This window comes from Colius striatus, chromosome 3 (genome assembly GCF_028858725.1).
Source record: "Colius striatus isolate bColStr4 chromosome 3, bColStr4.1.hap1, whole genome shotgun sequence".
In the NCBI taxonomy this organism is placed as follows: Eukaryota; Metazoa; Chordata; class Aves; order Coliiformes; family Coliidae; genus Colius; species Colius striatus.
The window spans coordinates 9,386,896-9,403,368 of NC_084761.1; the positions used below are offsets into that span (position 1 = coordinate 9,386,896).

General features: G+C 43.9%; 3 protein-coding genes across 16 annotated transcripts in view; 2 read left to right on the forward strand and 1 right to left on the reverse strand.

The window, feature by feature from the left end:
• TMC5 (transmembrane channel like 5) overlaps nt 1–6,631 on the forward strand; it is a 37,528-nt gene extending 30,897 nt beyond the window's left edge. For 3 of the 8 annotated variants that reach the window (XM_061992013.1, XM_061992016.1, XM_061992014.1), the window contains one exon: nt 1–2,429. In XM_061992013.1, the coding sequence (XP_061847997.1) occupies nt 1–119 (119 nt within the window). In that variant the 3' untranslated portion in view covers nt 120–2,429. Of the gene's footprint in view, nt 2,431–2,775; nt 3,754–6,549 lie in introns of those variants that run through there. The other 5 variants (XM_061992019.1, XM_061992017.1, XM_061992020.1 and 2 more) reach the window with 5 other exon arrangements.
• On the reverse strand, nt 587–9,050 carry GDE1 (glycerophosphodiester phosphodiesterase 1). Of its 2 annotated transcripts, none has more exons than XM_061992022.1 (6): nt 8,722–9,050; nt 5,352–5,527; nt 4,960–5,065; nt 4,184–4,276; nt 3,358–3,569; nt 587–2,962 (listed from the first exon to the last, which is right to left on the reverse strand). In XM_061992022.1, the coding sequence occupies exons 2-6, from the start codon at nt 5,507–5,509 to the stop codon at nt 2,815–2,817; spliced, it is 717 nt and encodes a 238-aa protein (XP_061848006.1). In that variant the 5' UTR covers nt 5,510–5,527; nt 8,722–9,050; the 3' UTR covers nt 587–2,814. The 2 variants fall into 2 exon arrangements, with proteins under 2 accessions (XP_061848006.1, XP_061848005.1); XM_061992021.1 differs by lacking the exon at nt 8,722–9,050 and adding an exon at nt 6,959–7,009.
• The window catches only part of CCP110 (centriolar coiled-coil protein 110), a 20,965-nt gene continuing 11,538 nt past the window's right edge, over nt 7,047–16,473 (forward strand). For 2 of the 6 annotated variants that reach the window (XM_061992000.1, XM_061992003.1), the window contains exons 1-5: nt 7,047–7,366; nt 10,651–10,807; nt 12,119–12,247; nt 13,641–15,279; nt 16,283–16,407. In XM_061992000.1, coding sequence (XP_061847984.1) covers nt 7,140–7,366; nt 10,651–10,807; nt 12,119–12,247; nt 13,641–15,279; nt 16,283–16,407 — 2,277 coding nt within the window. In that variant the 5' untranslated portion in view covers nt 7,047–7,139. Of the gene's footprint in view, nt 7,367–9,133; nt 9,282–9,466; nt 9,618–10,650; nt 10,808–12,118; nt 12,248–13,640; nt 15,280–16,282; nt 16,408–16,473 lie in introns of those variants that run through there. The other 4 variants (XM_061992001.1, XM_061992005.1, XM_061992004.1 and 1 more) reach the window with 4 other exon arrangements.

Below are 16,473 nucleotides of genomic sequence, written 5' to 3' on the forward strand. Positions count from 1 at the left end.
CAGCAGGGGAGCCCCTGCAGCCCAGCGGCCGTGCTGGTGTGTCACAAGCGCTGGCGCTCGCTCTGCGTGCCAGGGAAGCCGCTTGCCGCGAAGGAGAAGACGGCGACTTTCAACCGTGAGCGGTTGGAATCGACTTTTAAGGTAAACTCACTGACTGATGTTCTGCAGGAGGCAATACTCATTTGCACTAGTGGCTGAAAGAACCATTCAGACTCTTTTTTTTACCCTTCAATGGAAGAAAAAATAGGTTGCAAAACGTGTCCTGACTGCAGCTTATTACTACGGTAGGAAACATCCTGTGCTTGGTTTGGAGGTGATATTCTGGTCCTGGGACTGGCCTTTGCCTTGCTACAGTAAGGATCCCTCCACAGCTGGTCACTTGCTCTTGACTAAATACAAGGAAACTTGTGCCCAATTGTATATAAAAGCTTTGGTTTAAGAATCATTTCTTTATCAGTTACACTGTTCCAACTGCTTTGATCTGATCCAAACCCACCAAAAGGGAAGTACTGTTCAAATAAAGATAGAAGGAAATTAAAGTGCAGTTCCTTTAATGACCGAGACATTGTAATGGCTGCAAAGTAACTTGTGTGAACCAGGTTAAGTTTCCATCATATTTACATTTTGAGCCATTCTTACAGTTTATTACAGTCACCCAAAAGCAGCTTTGATGTTACAAGTTATCAGAATGCTTTTTTAAGAGTACTCATAAAAATTCTCATCTGTGTAAAACCACTGCTTGTAAACAAAGAGTTGATACATATCTTTTCCAGTAAAGGATAAAGTGCAAATAACACAATTGAGATTTTATCATAGACAGCTTTGAGACACTTGATGCAGCTTCTTTTTATTCAAAGTCATAATTTTGCCATGCCCATTCATAATTTTTTTTAGCCCATTTTCTACTAGTGCCTGGTTTATTCTTCATTTGTTGCATTGGACATAGGAGTGCCTTAGGAAAGAAGCACATTGTGTCCTCATGCTCATAATTTAGGATAAGACAACCCAAAACCAGACACCAAAGGTACAGAAAAAAGTACAAACTTTACAAACAGCCTGAGACCAGAGAATCAATTTGATATTTTTTCTGCATGTATAGCTGTGGATCCTGGCACATGAGCCTGGTGTTTGCAACCAGGGCCATGACTCCACAGTCCCAGCAGGAGCATGAAAAGGACCTTTGGAGCAGGACTCGGGCTGGGAGGGTCATTTGCTTTTCTGAGGGGTGTAGGGGCAGTGCCTGTGGGATGCAGCAGCACAGGCACAGGCTGCAGCACTCAAGAAAGAGCTGGACAGCAACTGGCTGAGGGCTTAACATACATGTGCTATAGGCTGTACACCAGAAGACTGAGATGTAGCATGAGGTAGATGAAGAGGCTCTCATGACCCTGATAGGAAAACCCACCTCCTTACTACTGTTTCTTTGGGCCTATCACAGAATGGTAGGGTTGGAAGGGACCTTTAGAGATCATCTAGTCCAACCCCCCTGCAGAAGCAGGTTCACCTAGATCAGGTCACATAGAACATGTCCAGGCAGGCCTTGAAGACCTCCAAGGAAGGAGACGCCACATTCACAGTGAAATAGTTTTTCCTTATGTTTAAATAGGTCATGCTTCTGCTCAAACACACACTGCTGCACCTGCAGGCTAAGAGGGCTTGTGAGACAAACCTGCAGCATGTAACCAGTCAGTTATGTGTTCAAATTCCTCATTTCTATTGAGAGTGCTATCACTTTCTTCCAAGATGATTAAACTTGGTAATTCCATGTATATTTGCCAGTGAGAAAAGGTGCTCTAACTTATATCAGGGCTGGCTCCACAGGAATTTTCTGCTCCTGCAGAAGAAGGTACTTGTCTTGAAGTACCTGCTCCCTCCAGAGTGGAGCCAGAAGACCTGAGAATTCCCAAGGGTTTTACTTGTTAGAACATGCATCAATCTACTGGTGCACAGCTGATAAAGAATTCCAAAGCTGTGAGCTATTAGACAATTAAGTGCAGACCCTCTTGCTGTCAAGTTAAATCTGGATTGCTGTTTCCCCCCATCCTTGTGAGTGTCCTTCAATCATGCAAAAAATAAGCAAAGACTCAAAATGTCTCTTATTTGTTCTACTACCAGCACTTGATAAATAGCTTTCTTTTAGAAATATTTTGTGCGCTCTATCATTAGAAGACGTGATTTTCTATCCTCCCTTGGTTCTCAAGGTCCCTTCCAACCCTTAAGATTCTGTTGTTTTGAAAAGTCTGGAGGACCAGAAGATACTCAAGTTTTAATCAGTAACTCTCCCAGTCTTCCCACTGACCAGGGAAAGTTGGCTATCTTGTCACGATGAAGCACAGCCCTCTCTCCATGCAGTGGGAGGGAAATAAATTCACCATTATTTTGGCACTGTTATTTTATGAGAACAGCAACATAGAAGTTTTTTAATCAACTTCCAATTAGTCCACAGTTGTAGAACAAAACTGTCTAAACTACTATGATTTTAAGTGTTCAAAATTGCCAAAAATAGCCGTTAGAACTTGATCACCAAGACTTAAACAAAGCAAAGGAAATACAACTCAACTTGCACAGTCATGGCATGGCCCAGTCAGCTCGTCGGATCTGATCCTTTGGCATTACAGTGTGATCCGTCAGACTGCAAATGGCTGTACCACAGTCTTGGCCAGAGCTGCAACAGTGGGGCTTCCTGCTCTAAAGATGTGTCCATGCAGCAAGAGTAAACATCTTCTCAGAACTATCACTAGGGGTCACATCTGCACCAGTGGATCTCTCTTGCAGGCGACTTCAGACCTGCAGCAGTGTCTCCAAAGCACGTGTCTAGATGTGAGGCTCACAGTCTTCCAGCAAGCTGTCAGTGATGTAGCTGCATTCAAGGACATTTTCATAGTAACTCTTTTCTGCAAAAGTGTTCACTGTCCAGGCAACCACGTGAATCCCTTTGGAAGCCCACTGCGATACGTATTCTCTGCAAGCAACAAAGACACAGTGAGAGGAAGGCTGACACTCCCATGCTTAAAGCAGATAGTGCCAAGGCTACAACTGAGTTTTAGTCTTACATCAGCACTGCTTCAAGAATGACAGCGTGTCACTTTTTCCAATGTTGTCTTTTTGTGTGTTATTACTGTAAGTGGGCAAAAGCAAGTTTTCTTTCCCTTTGACATTAAACTTAGGATCTAAGAGATCAGATTGAAAAGATAAAGGCTTAAAATAATGAAACAGCATGCAGGAAAGAAGCTACATAAACAGCCTTACACAGCACTAAATGGAACTCATTGATTAACATATACTATGTTAACTCCACCCTGATATACTCATAGAATGATATGGCCTCCTGATAAATTAGCAAGCTCTAAGACTTACGGAGAAACAAAGTCTTTCTGGATGAGGAAACCTGAAACCCCACACAGTCGCCACAGGAAGCTGTGTAGGCTCCAATCTATGATGATATCCACCATCACATAGAAATAATGTTTCCAGAAGGCAGAAAAACGTGGTGTCCCATCTCCAAGGTAACTCAGGAGCCAAGGCCTGTGTGTTAGTGCTGTTACAACATCTTTGTCAGCTTGTCTCATCTGGAAGATCAAGGAGGAAAGGCTGTGATGAACTGGGAGAGGTTGGATATGAAGTAGTAACTTGCATTTGCAGCTCTACCTGAATCCTGTGCCCTTTCCCTGCCACAGCCTTCCATAACTCTGAGTTTCAGACAGCTGTTTATGATATTTTTACTGTTTTTTCTTTAAAATGTAGTCGAATAAACACCTGCTCTTATGTTAAACAAATTGCAGAACAGTCAGGCTGTGAAATAAAGTACACACTGAGTGGACTTAGCAATGAGAATTAGGGAACAGTTGTAAGAATAGGCTACATTTACACCAAAATATGAGGTTTAATAGGTACCTTGCACACAGATACCTGGCCCCATGCCAGTTGTAAGAGCAAAACACTTTTTTTTCTGCATGGCTTTCCAAATGGAGGGAAGGGCTGTAGATGTACAATACATACATCTAATAGGCACAGAGTGATCTAATAAGATTATGCAGGAGACTTAGGCATCACTTGTTTTTGAAAGTCTTGGCAATTTTAACAACCCAAAAGTCACCTGGAACTGGGAGTTGTGTATCTCACTGAAATCCCCAGACAGAACTAAAAAGAAACCACCCCAAAAGAAACTTTTAGGAACCATCACCTTATAAACAACATCTGGCGTGAAAGAACAGACAACGCTGTTGTCATACAAGGTCGGAAATTCCTGGTAGAGTTGTTTCAGGGCATCAACTGCCTGTCAATTAGAGATACACACAGATGGTATAGTTAGACATACGCTCATACTTTCACTTCCAAGTCATTTTAGAACAAAATCCCCTTTAAAAATGCTTTCCTGTTTCGTGTAACAAGATGATTGAAATGGAAAGGGGGGAGAAGAAAATTGACAACTTATTTGTGCTATTAACACAGAAATGACATTTTAGTTTTGGCAACAGAAGTCCTTTTCAGGAGTCTTCTCACAGCAATCAGTAGTGTTTTCAGTGTCTGAAATACCCTTAAACACACTGTGGATAAAATTCTGAAGTACTCCCTAGGGTTTAGCTCAAGGGGAAAATGAATGTATTTCTATATTTTGCTATGCTAAAGAAAAAAAAAGTCTCAATTCCATAAAGTGTTAGTTATTGATCACCTGTATCTCCACCAATTATAGAGAAGCAGGATCCCTAGCTAGAGGATGAAGATGAGCTGCAAGCTGCCCTCAGTAGAGGTAGGGAATTCACTTTGCTTTGTGTCATGGAGGTGCTGTGGGCTAGACTCAATGCTTAGAGGAGTCACATGCTAATTGTAAGTTGCAGCTTCCTGGGACTCACTTATATGAGTCAAGAGACTGTACCACACATCTCAGTTTAAAAAATAAAGCAGGCTAGAAACTGAAAGAAAGGGTGAAGGAAGGTGTCTTGGTACAGTAAGTGGTACCTGATTTGCGTGGCCTTTGACATCGAAGTAGATGATAAGGTTGTGACGCATTGACTCCACAACAGCTTCTCTCAGAGTTGGTACCTTTTCATTCTGGCATTTGTGCCTGTAGAAACAGAGAATTCCTCACTGGTTTGCAGTCACCACAGATAGACAAATGAGCACACATGTCTTCAGCTCCACAGAGCTGTTTCCTAGGGATTCCTAAACATACTTTGTTAATACATCTGTATCAAAGGGGGGAACAAGCCCTACCAGCAATGGTGGTGCTGGCTCTCACCTAGTGAAAGGCTGCATGTGTAGCAAGGGCAGATCAAATCAATAACTTTGTTTATCAATAATATTTCTTCACTGTTGAAACAGCAGTTTCAGAATAGCAATAGTTCATTTACCATAGCTTATGCTTTGCACATGGATTGAGTTTCCTAATTTCATCAAAAGTCAGGTCACTCAATCTTCCAGAGCCATTAGTTGTCCTTTCTACTGTTTCATCATGCATTAGAACAGGGACACCATCTGCAGTAAATTCAAGATCCAGCTCAACACCCATTGCTCCATTCTCAGATGCCTGTTGACAACAAATCACACATAACAGAAGAGACAGATTTCAATACAAGTATAGCTATAATTCATTTGTATTCTGGTAAAAAAACCCCAAACCTAATAATACTCCTTTCAGTGAGCTTGACCTGCAGAACAGAGTAGGTTTTATCCAGGTTATCATGAGAAGCATTCATAGATCAACTGGAAGTATATAGCATGTGTCATAGATAAACACATAGTGATAATGTCTCCATCGTGAGGTTGGGACTGTTTCGGGATAAAAAGGCAGAAAAGAATCCCGGTCTCTCCTTCTGGTCTAATAACTCCCAAGATAGGAAGTAAATGCCTACAGTTTAGATCATTTAGACATTAACACTCAGCAGCCAGATTGGAGCAGGCCATCAGAGCATAAAGTCTTTGCTTGCACAAGGTAAAGGAGTCATCTGTTATTTTTTTTATGGCACATAGGTACAATGTGTCCTTTAAGAGTCTGATTCACCACTTCTGTGCAGTAGACTTGAGCCACTATACACAGTAGATACAAAACTTTCCCGAAGCACCACTTAGGACGCTGGTACTAAATAATAGATATACGTTGGCAAGTCACTGCTCCTATCTGAGGAATCCTCATATCAGAGAGCAAAAAGCAACTGAACCATCTTAGAACATTTTGTACATACTGCTCTTGCCCTGGCTCTTTTCCAGGAACCTGAGTGAACTACAAGATGAATTGTTCTGAAGGTCAAACGCACTCCTGGGAAAAGGGCCAAGGCACCAGAAAGACAAATATCCAATAGGCACTAGAGGTTACTCTAGAAGGTATCTGCCATGTATACATGCCAAGGATCTCTGTTGTGCAGCTCCAGTAAAACCACCAAAGCAGCAACTGATAATTACAATTTGAAATTATTCTCAGAAAGAGGTTTTGAACCCTGGCTGCACCATGATGCCTCTCAGATGAGGCAGCCCTAAGTTTCACAGCAGGGCTGTACACAGTGAAGTTCTCACAGCACCAGATTTTTCCATAACTGTGTTTTCTTATTACAGATTTTCAAGGCTTAAAAAGCAGATGACCTCACTGAGTTACTTTCCGCACTCTGTAGTCTATTGCAACATCAGCAAAATATAGCATTTCATTATTGTTACACTGCAAAAATACCCATCAGCACCAGAGATAGACCAGAGCTGCCACAGAAAGATTGAGAACTGATCAAACTGTTCTGAACCTGCTTGGGGACTGAAGGACTGACTGACAAGCCATAAATAGTTTCCTGTGGCAAGCTGGAAGAAGCTGGAACTATTTGGGGTGACAAGGGCTTGATGCCTACTGAAAAGGCACATAGGCAAGCATAACCTACAGACTTGTATTACTGCCCACGGACTTCAGGCTCTTTCTCACCAGACCTATGGGGACTGGGCTCTCCAAGGCTATCAGCCTCTGCAGAGCATTTGCTACCTCTTCCTTACGCTTCCAACCTCGTCCCGGGCCGTGTCCGGCCCTCAGAGGCGGGGCACGATAGCCGCGCCCCCAGCGCGCTGCGGGACGAGGCCGGCTGTCCCGGCCGGGCCGGGATAGGGGAGGAGAGGCTGCGCGGGCGAGGCGGGCGCGGTGAGGCGCCGCCGTGCTGACCTGTCGGATGGCCATCAGCGTGTTCTCGGGCGCGTCGTGCGCGCCGCCGCGGTGTGCGATGCAGGCGGCGGCGCCGCGGGGCTGCAGGACGCGCCGCGCCTTCTCGGCCGGGGCGGGATCCAGGCTGAAGGCTCGCAGCGCCAGGAACAGTCCGGCTGTCAGCAGGCAGGCCAGCGCCGGGCTGCGGCTTATTGCCAGCAGCGCGCCCAGCACCGCCGTCAGGGCGCTCAGCAGGTCATCCTTGTCGCACAGCATGGGGGTGACGGCCACCGAGCGGGAGCGGGGGCGGGAGCGGGAGCGGGAGCGGGGGCGGGAGCGGGAGCGGGGCTGCCCACGCAGCCGTGCCATCCGCTGAGAGCCAAGGCCCGCCTTCGGCGAATCGGGGCGCGGCAGCGGCCAATCCCCGCGCGGCAAGGCCGAGCCCGCCGGCAGGCGCTGAGGGCGCAGTGGGGCTGGGGCCCGCGGGTCCTGGGGCTTTTGCCCGTTCCTCGGGGAAAGGTCGGAGGAGCGCTGCAAGGCTTACTCTAGATAAAAAAATGGCAGATAAAAATAAGCAGTTAAGCCAAGGGTAGGCCTAACTCAGCCCAGAGTCGGGAAAGGCCCGTGTCTGCACAGCGTCAGGGCTTTCTCCCCAACAATATAATAATATCGTTATTTTCCGAGCAAGTATTGTATCTCTATATACAATACAGCTGCCCACAAACTGAACCTGACACCAACACCGACACCAGCAGGGCAGTGGGGCAGGAGCAGTCTACGGGACAGCAGAGCCCCAGGCCTGAAGGGAGGCTTCTGCCAGAGACAGAGCTCCAGTGCCTGGAGAGAAAGCAGAGGAGAGAGCCGTGCGACGGACAGTCGCAGAATGGCTGGGGGTCAGAAGGGATCTCCAGAGATCACCTGGTCCAGCCCCTGATAAAGCAGGTTCCCCTCAATGATGTCACAAAGGAGCGCGTCCAGGCGGGTGTGGAAACTTCCAGAGAAGGAAACGCCACACCCCGCCTGGGCCCCCTCACCTCAACGGTGACCGTGAAGGCTGAGGAAACTGGGCTCAGTGGACTAGAAATGCAATACCAAAGCAGAGGAAACAGAAGTTTGTATTAACATAAAGGACGATTTTGTCATTTTTGTGTTCTCTGTGGGAAGGATGGAAGTAATTGCCTTTGCAGTGAGGAACTCCTGCCAAACAAAAGCAGAACACGTGCCAGCCAATCATCTAAACTGGACTTATTTATTTAAAATATTTGTCACTTACTGTCCCAGCTGATTCTGAGCACCTGAGATGCAGCTTTTAATAAATGACAGCATTTGTTAAGACCAAAGATAAAGGTTTTTAAAAAGCAGTATTTAACACGTTGTACACGATGAAGGAGCTGTCTTTTGAAACGACAGCTCTACCACCTCTGGGGACTTGATGTTTCCATAACTAAATTCATTCTCCCTGGGCCTAGTGCTGGCAAACAAGCGTGTGCTTCCCACCTGCCCTGCCTCAGGGGATGCTCAGCACTGGTGGGTGGGACTGGGGGTAGGATGGCAGCAGTGACACCCTGACGCTCAGATAGAGAATTAACAAGTTCTCATGTTTATCTTACCAGAGCGCGTTCAGTGAAACCAATACCTGCAGGAAGCCCTTTGGTGGCCCTGGCTGTGCAAGGAGCGCACAGCCGGATGGTGTTTCATGTGATAAAGCAGGATAGGCCTCACTGGGGTTAACAGGGGAACTTGGAGACAGGTGGGTGGAAATCGCTGGAAGTCAGACCAGCTGAGTGGCCTCGGTTCCACCTCGTATCCTTGCAGACTGGAGACTTCGCTGGGAGCTCGCCCCAAAATAACAGACTCGTCCTGCGAGGCTCAGTGATGTGAAGAAATCTGTAGATCAAGCTCACTCCCTCCCCTACACCAAGTCAGGATGTTCCCTAACTTCTGAGCCTCGCCCGTGTCCCCCCGCCCCGAAGAGGGAGGAGCAGGGCCGCAGTGCGCGCTGGGCCTTGTAGTGCTGCGGGCTCCGGCGCGGAAGCGCGGCCGGGGCGGTTGGCAGGAGGCGGTTGCCGGGAGGCAGCTGCTGGGAGGCGGCGAGGCGGAGTGGAGCCGAGCCGTGCAGGTGGCGGGGAGCGATCGGGCAGCGCCGCGCCGGGCTTCGGGCCCCGCGCAGGTACCGAGCGGTTCGCCGGTAGAGCGCGGGCACGGGTGCTGTGGTCCGGGCCGTGCCCCGCCGGGAGCGAGAGGCGGTTGGGGGAGGGCCGCGGGGCTAGGCCCGGCCCGGTCCCGCCCCGCCACTGCCCCCCGCCTCCCGTAGGCGAGCGTTGGGCTGCTGTGGGGTAGCCGTGTAGTAGTGTAGCCGCGCGGGGAGACGAGACGAGGCTGCGCTGCCGTCGGGGCCGGGAGGAGGGTCCAACCGGGCGGCCTGGGACGCTCGAGCAGGCAGGAGGGAGGCAGAAAGGGGCCGACGAGGTGTGAGAGGGAACAAAAGCGTTGGAGGCCTTGGCAGGTGGTGTTTGGCTCTGCAGTAGTACTCTGGCGGCGATGGGCAGCGCGAGATGTATAGGATGTTTTAAGGAAGCAAGGCTCTGATGTATTTTTTTGGTGGAAGCCTTGGCGCCTGTTCACCCAGGGCTGTATCGAGGAGGGGGCTCTTGGGAATGAGACACGCATTCCTCTCAGCTCCCTAAATGTAAAGGCTGCCCTCGCTTTAATACCAGCTTAATGAGTTATTTATTTATTTAAACATTGTCTGCGATTTTATTTATTGTTTTTTTTTCCATACTATTGGGACAATCAATCAGATAGTTGGAGGAGACTTTAAAGTTTGTAGCCTTTGACAGAAATTGTTAAGATTATCTGTAGCATATGTAGTGTTGCAAATGCTGGTTGTCTCAGTGCTTGCCTTCTCAGTGTTTCTATGTGTATATGCAGATTCTATTTTTATTTGAGGGGGAAAAAAAGAAGAGCTTTTTAGCTTTTGTTAATGACAGGAAGAGGAGAAACTTGGTTTGTTTTCCAGAATATTGTGATATAGAGTTAGTTGTGGCGTTGTTTTTCTTCCACGGTCTCGGAAGTACATGGACGAGTAACAGAATCACAGAATCTTAAGGTTTGGAAGGGGCTTTTAAAGATCACTTCATTAGTGTTTACAAATGCATAAAGGGTGTGTGTCAGGAGGATGGAGCCAGGCTGTGCTCAATGATGTCCAATGGTAGGACAAGGGGAAATGGGTATAAGCTGGAACATAAGAGGTTCCAAAGAAACATAAGGCAAAACTACTTCACTGTGAAGATGAGGGAGCACTGAAATGGGCTGCTCAGGTGGGTTATGGAGTCTCCTTCTCTGGAGACATTCAAAATCCACCTTGACGAGTTCTTGTGTGACCTACTCTAGGTGGCCCTGCTGTGAGATTGGGATTGTATTTAGATGATCTTTCAATGTCCCCTCCAACCCATAAGATTCTGTGATTCTGTGATCTATCCATCCGATTTCGTCTTATAAAAGGCTATCAGGTTGGCCAACATTATTATTCTTTGCAGCTTAGTTAACATGAAGATGGAGGACTATGAAATATTCTGTAAGAAGCATCTTTCCAGAATCCAAAATGAAGCAATAAAAAGAGAAAGCTCTTTCACTCTTCAGCACAAAAACATCTCCCTCATTCAATTCCATGGAGTTCCCGTGCTTTCCCCTCTGGTAAGGCTTTATATTTTTTTCTTCCTTGGTGTGCTAACTCTTCTGGTGGCATTGCCTTTGATGTCCACATTTAATGATTCTACTGAACGTACAGCTCCTTATGAGGTATCATCTGGCTTCCTGCTTAGTGTATTCTAAGCATTCCTAGTCTTAATTTTACCAAGTAGGGGTAAAATTTACCTTTTTTCACATTGACTACTTTTGCTATAATTTCTTGAAACTTCACAAAGGGAGTAAAAATATTTGTGGTATTAAATAGGCAAATATTATTGCTGGGCTTAACTTATTGAACATGTGAATTTGTTTGAAAGTGTTAAAAAATATGTGCATACAGGAAATAGTGAGGTAGTTAAAAAGCTTTTAAGTAAATTTTTGGTTTTGCATGTGCGACTTCCTTTAATGTATTTCTCAGGCTCATCAATTATGGTAAGTCCTTCTGTGCTTAAGGCAAACAAAGCTAAGCAGAAGACTGTTGGTAGCTTTTGTGCAATAATGCAACTGACTTCCTTGTTTCAGTGATGAGAAGTGTAAATGGAGAGGCTCTCCAACAGTGCTGTCCAAAAACTGTGATGCAGATATACATTAGAAATTGAGTGATCTATTATAATATTTTCATTTACAAATGAGTGGGTATTTTAAGGTTTCATGGAAGAAATGCATGATTTGACTTGAGACTATTTAATTTTGTAGACATTTCTGTGAAACCAGTTTTTGGAGGTGTAGTTTTGTAGATCTACTTTTGACTTTCATCCAAACTACATATTCTAAAGTAATAACTTGAAAGATTTTCAGATTCTGATTGTTGAAAGGATCCAGAAGACTGCTTGCCTTTATTTCTATCTTGTGAAATTCCCCTCTGATTCAAGAGAGCAAGTGCAAGCTAGTCCTTCATAGAGCCTAATAGTTTGAGTACGGGTAGGAAGATGGGTCACTGAGGGCTTTTTGGGGTGCCCAAACCTCCCATCTTCAAAGAGGACTGAGAAATGCCTCCCCTGCAGTCTGAGTCCTGTGTCATTTGAAGTTGGTACTGTAGCATGTAATCTTCATGTATTTTTTTAATAAATGACCTTTTAAATTGGCAGTCATTTGCATGTGTGCTAAGAAAGAATTTTGGCATCTTCCTTTAAAAAAAAAAGTAAAATAGGTTAAAGAGAAGCTGACATTCAAAATGTGCACAAAGTTTCAGCTTAGCTGATTGCTCTCCTATTGTTTTGTTCTGTTGTTTTTCTTTCTAACCTATTTTTTTGTAATTTTTTATTGAAATTTGTGTTTAGTGATAATAAACTATGTTTCTTACACTCTGTTTTGCAGCTTAGCCTTGAGAAGAAAAAAGAAATACAGCAATATAAACAGAAAGCACTGGACCTAGAGACCTGGAGACAGAACTCTCGAAAAAGAGCTTTGTTGAATCGTGTTCAGGAGATTCTAGAAAATGTTCAGGTAGTGTTAGTCCAAAGCTGCCTTACAGCTTAACAGAAAATCTCTGCTGATAGGTATTTTGTGAAAGTGATGGAGTTTAAGTATTCACCAGTATATAGTGATGTTAATAGCAGTTAATTGTCCAGGACCAGCATTTGCTGGTGCTATGTGACCTGTTAATTGATTATTTAGTGATAATATCTATGTACATTGTAATGCATGGGTCTTGCTTTTCTCTGCTTGTTTTAGTATATGCAAAGGACAGACCACACCAGATGACTGGCTGTTGCTTTTGTAACTGTATTTGAAACAACTAGATTGTAAAAACAAATGAACAACCCCCCACCGTGTTGGAGTTTGCTGTATTCACAAGCTTATTGTTTAGTCAGCAAATCATCTGTGTTCAGTCTTACAATTATAGACCTAAACTTATTTTTGCAACAGCTTGTAATTCTACTGTGTGCTTTGTAATTTTACTACAACTGTTTTGCTTTCTTTTCTGCTTCAATGCTGAATTGAGGAGAAGTTTAAATTAAAAAGGACAGTTGTAATACAGTCTTTAAATTAACCTGTTGCTTAAACAAGTCCAGTTAACATTGAATTTGTTGTTACTAAGTTGGCAAACAGCTTACCACTTTGCTTTGTTCACTGGAGTGTACATGGCAACAGTCACCTGGCTTGGGAAGAGCAGACCAGGAACATATGTTCAAAATAAAAATAAAATAGCTTTTTTTTGCCAAAGGTGTCCCTTTGCTAATTGAATTGCAACACATAGGAGAGCCTATAGGATAGCTGTAGTGTGAAAATCTTTTTAAACAAATGCTGGCTAGAAGTAGCATGTCATTCTCAGTCAAAGAAAGTTGGTTTTCCAAGTATTTAACAAATTTTAAAATTGTATTTAGTTGTCTGTGGATTAGTGGAGAAATCAACAAATAGTTCCTCTCTTTTTATTAGGACTTATGTTGATTTGTTGTTAGTTGTCAATTGGTTACTGTCCATTTCATGCTGAAATTTTTCAGCTATGTTTCTCAGTTAATGTAAACATATTTTCATATTTTAAGAGGAATCTGACAAGACAATTTGGAGCCACAAAATGACTTGAATATATCCAAATTACCTTATGAAGAGAAGAGCATCTTTGCATTCAAATACTTGCTATTGGTAAAAATTCTGAGTGAACTTTATTCAAATTTATATTTTCATTCCAGTCATCTTTTTCAAGGCAAACAGCTCTGTATTGTAAGTAAAGTCTAGGAAATCAGTAGCAGCCAAGCTGAACATTTTTATTGGATTTAAGGTGGTGCCATTCTTGTTTTTTTTTTTTTAATTCAAATGCAGCTTGCAGCAATCTGAGAATCTGAGATTTCATTGCAAATAGGTGATTTTATTAGTTTTTAAAATTTTTTATTTGCAGATCAGGAGAGGACCAAGTGTGAGGGATGTGAATGCACAGGAGGCTGAGAATACTTGCCCTGATTCAGATTCAAAAGCATCGACTGACTTCACAGCTCTCCCGGATGCCAATTCGTCATGTTCTCCTGAAAGGCATAGTTCCACAGAGCCTGAAAAGATACTAGAACTTATGCCATCAGGTACTACTGGGAAGGTGACATCAAATGTGACAGAAGTAGTTAAAGCAGCAGAAGAAAGTATTTCTTCAAAGCAAAGTGAGAGCTGCTTCTCAAAAGACATCCTGTGTCGAAGGGCTGCGTCTCCTGACAATGTGCATAACAGGCTTGCATCATGTGCTCTGCAAAAACAAGAGGGATTAGGGGGGTCGCTGTCAGACGAGGAAGTCCAAGATCCATATGTAATGAGTCTTCAGAACCTGATGAAGAAATCTAGGGAGTACCTAGAGAAAGAGCAAACCAAGCGTAGCTCAAAAAGTACTTCGAAGAGGAGTATGAGCGAAAGTCATTCGGATAAAGAAAATGATGGCGCTAAAACAGCTGACTCTGTGAAAGAAAGAGCAAAGCTTACAGGCAGAAGTTGCACTGCTCTGACTCCTGATAAACCTAGTCTTAATAAATCAAATACCCTTCTCCAGGGTGCCTCTACTCATGCAAATAACACAAGCGTGTCCGCTTTGTCCAGTTTTTCTAAAGTGGACATACCTATGAGAGTTGGAACACCTCCTTTGGTGGATTCGGATTCAGATGAAGAGTTTAAAAGGACTTGTGTGTTTGACCGTGACAGTAGCATTGTCAGGAGCCTCACAGGCTCTTACGCCAGGCTGCCGAGCCCGGAGCCAAGCATGAGCCCTAAAATGCCCCGGCGGCGCCTGAGACCTCTGTCAATGGGACACATCGTGATCAACAACCCGGTGAACGCCTACGAGTTAAGCCCTAAAGGCAAGGGCAGAGCGATGGATTTAATCATGCAGGATATCGCAGATAAAAACAACGTATCTGAATCAGTGCCAAAGTTCATGGTAGACTTCACTATGGTTTGCCCTAGCAGAGTTCCTGGTGTCAACAGGAATTCTTCGGGCCCTTGTGATGGGTTGGGGGTTGGCAAACCGAATCGCCATTCCTTTGGGCACTTAGAAAGCAAAGGAATGGTGTCGGCCACAGTGGAAGGACAGGTAGTGAGGGACAGCAGAGGGCCGTACAAGGTAGACGCTAGTCCTAATGTTGTAGCTCCGAAATTGAATGAGCCGTTTGCCATCAGTCAGTCTACAGTAACACAGAAGCTCCTGCCTGGGAATGAAACCAAACCATCTAGTTTGCTGGAAAACATTAAATGTAACTCCCCAGTAGAACTCAATAAATCTTACGATGTAGAAAACCCATCCCCACTCCTAATGAAGAGCAAGAATATGCAGATGGACACTCCAAGTGTTTCCCCAGCAAATGGGCATTTTATAGAGAGTAGTTTTGAAAAGGTAAAACGTAGACTTGATTTGGACACTGACAACTGCCAAAAAGAAATCAGTTCCTGTGTTCTAACAGTTGGAATGGAAGAACAAGAGAAGCAGTGGCTGCAGGAACAGAAATATCCCGTGGGATCAGTTTACGTGACCAAGAACACAGCCGCTGATAGTATGGCAAAAGGTAAAAGATCTCCTGTGGTTGAGGGTTTTTCTTACACTTGCCAATTTATAAATCTTTTAGGAAAAAACACAATGATGATAGTCATTAGTGTTCCTAAATATACATATAGGTCAAAAGGTTAAAGTTTTATTCAGTGTAATAATTTTTTTTCAGTAACCTCCTTATTTCATTTATAAATAACACCTGCATATGTTCCTGTGTGACCTGATCTAGGTGGGACCTGCTTCTGCAGGGGGGTTGGACTAGATGATCTCTAAAGGTCCCTTCCAACCCCTACCATTCTATGATTCTATGATAATTAATGACAAATTCTGAAATTCAACTTGCTCCTTGAGCTGGTGTTAACTGCTACAGGATGCAGTAATTGCTATCACAGGAGTCGCTTGGAGTCAAAAGTCTTATAACAGATATTTGTCACTAACACTTAGTGAAATAATCTCTGAGGAAACATCAGCTAAAACACTGTCACAGTTTTGTGAATTCTGTATTCATTCTCCAGACAGCACAAATATTAATTTCCCATTTGAATGTAGAAATTGGAATTTAGTTTTACTAAGAAATGTATGTCTTATTGTGTGAGGTCTAAATAACAGTACTGGAAAAAAAAAAGATAGCCTGGGTATATTAAAAGAAAATAGCTTTTAATGGGTTGCAAATCACTATATAAGTGATTTTCTTTGAATTCAAGACTGCATGTGTCTCCACCAAATCAAGTTGAAGTGCATAAACAGTTTTAATATTCTCAAGCAAATGTCAATAAACTATTCTTTGAGCTAGATTTTCTTGCATCCTTCTTTTAGTATAGACTCAGTAGATTCCTGTAGTTCCATTCATATGCTTATCCCACAAATAAGACCATGGAAGTCTTTTGAAGGACTGTAGTAACTGTAGAAGTGGTATCAAAGACACATAGTGTTTTACTCCTGTTAAAAGCATGTATGTCTGTGGCAAAGATCATATAAGAATGGTCTAATACTTGAATCTTTGAAATGTATCTTCTTAGAAGATATTTTAAAAACAAAAATGTTGGCCTTTGAAGAAATGAAGAAGAGACTTGAAGAACAGCATGCACAGCAACTGTCGATTCTGATAGCTGAACAAGAGAGAGAACAGGAGAAACTGCAGAAGGTAAGGTAGAAAGAGGAAAAATTCTAAGCAAAGGGCACGTGTGTTGTATCGCAGTGTGTCAGGAGC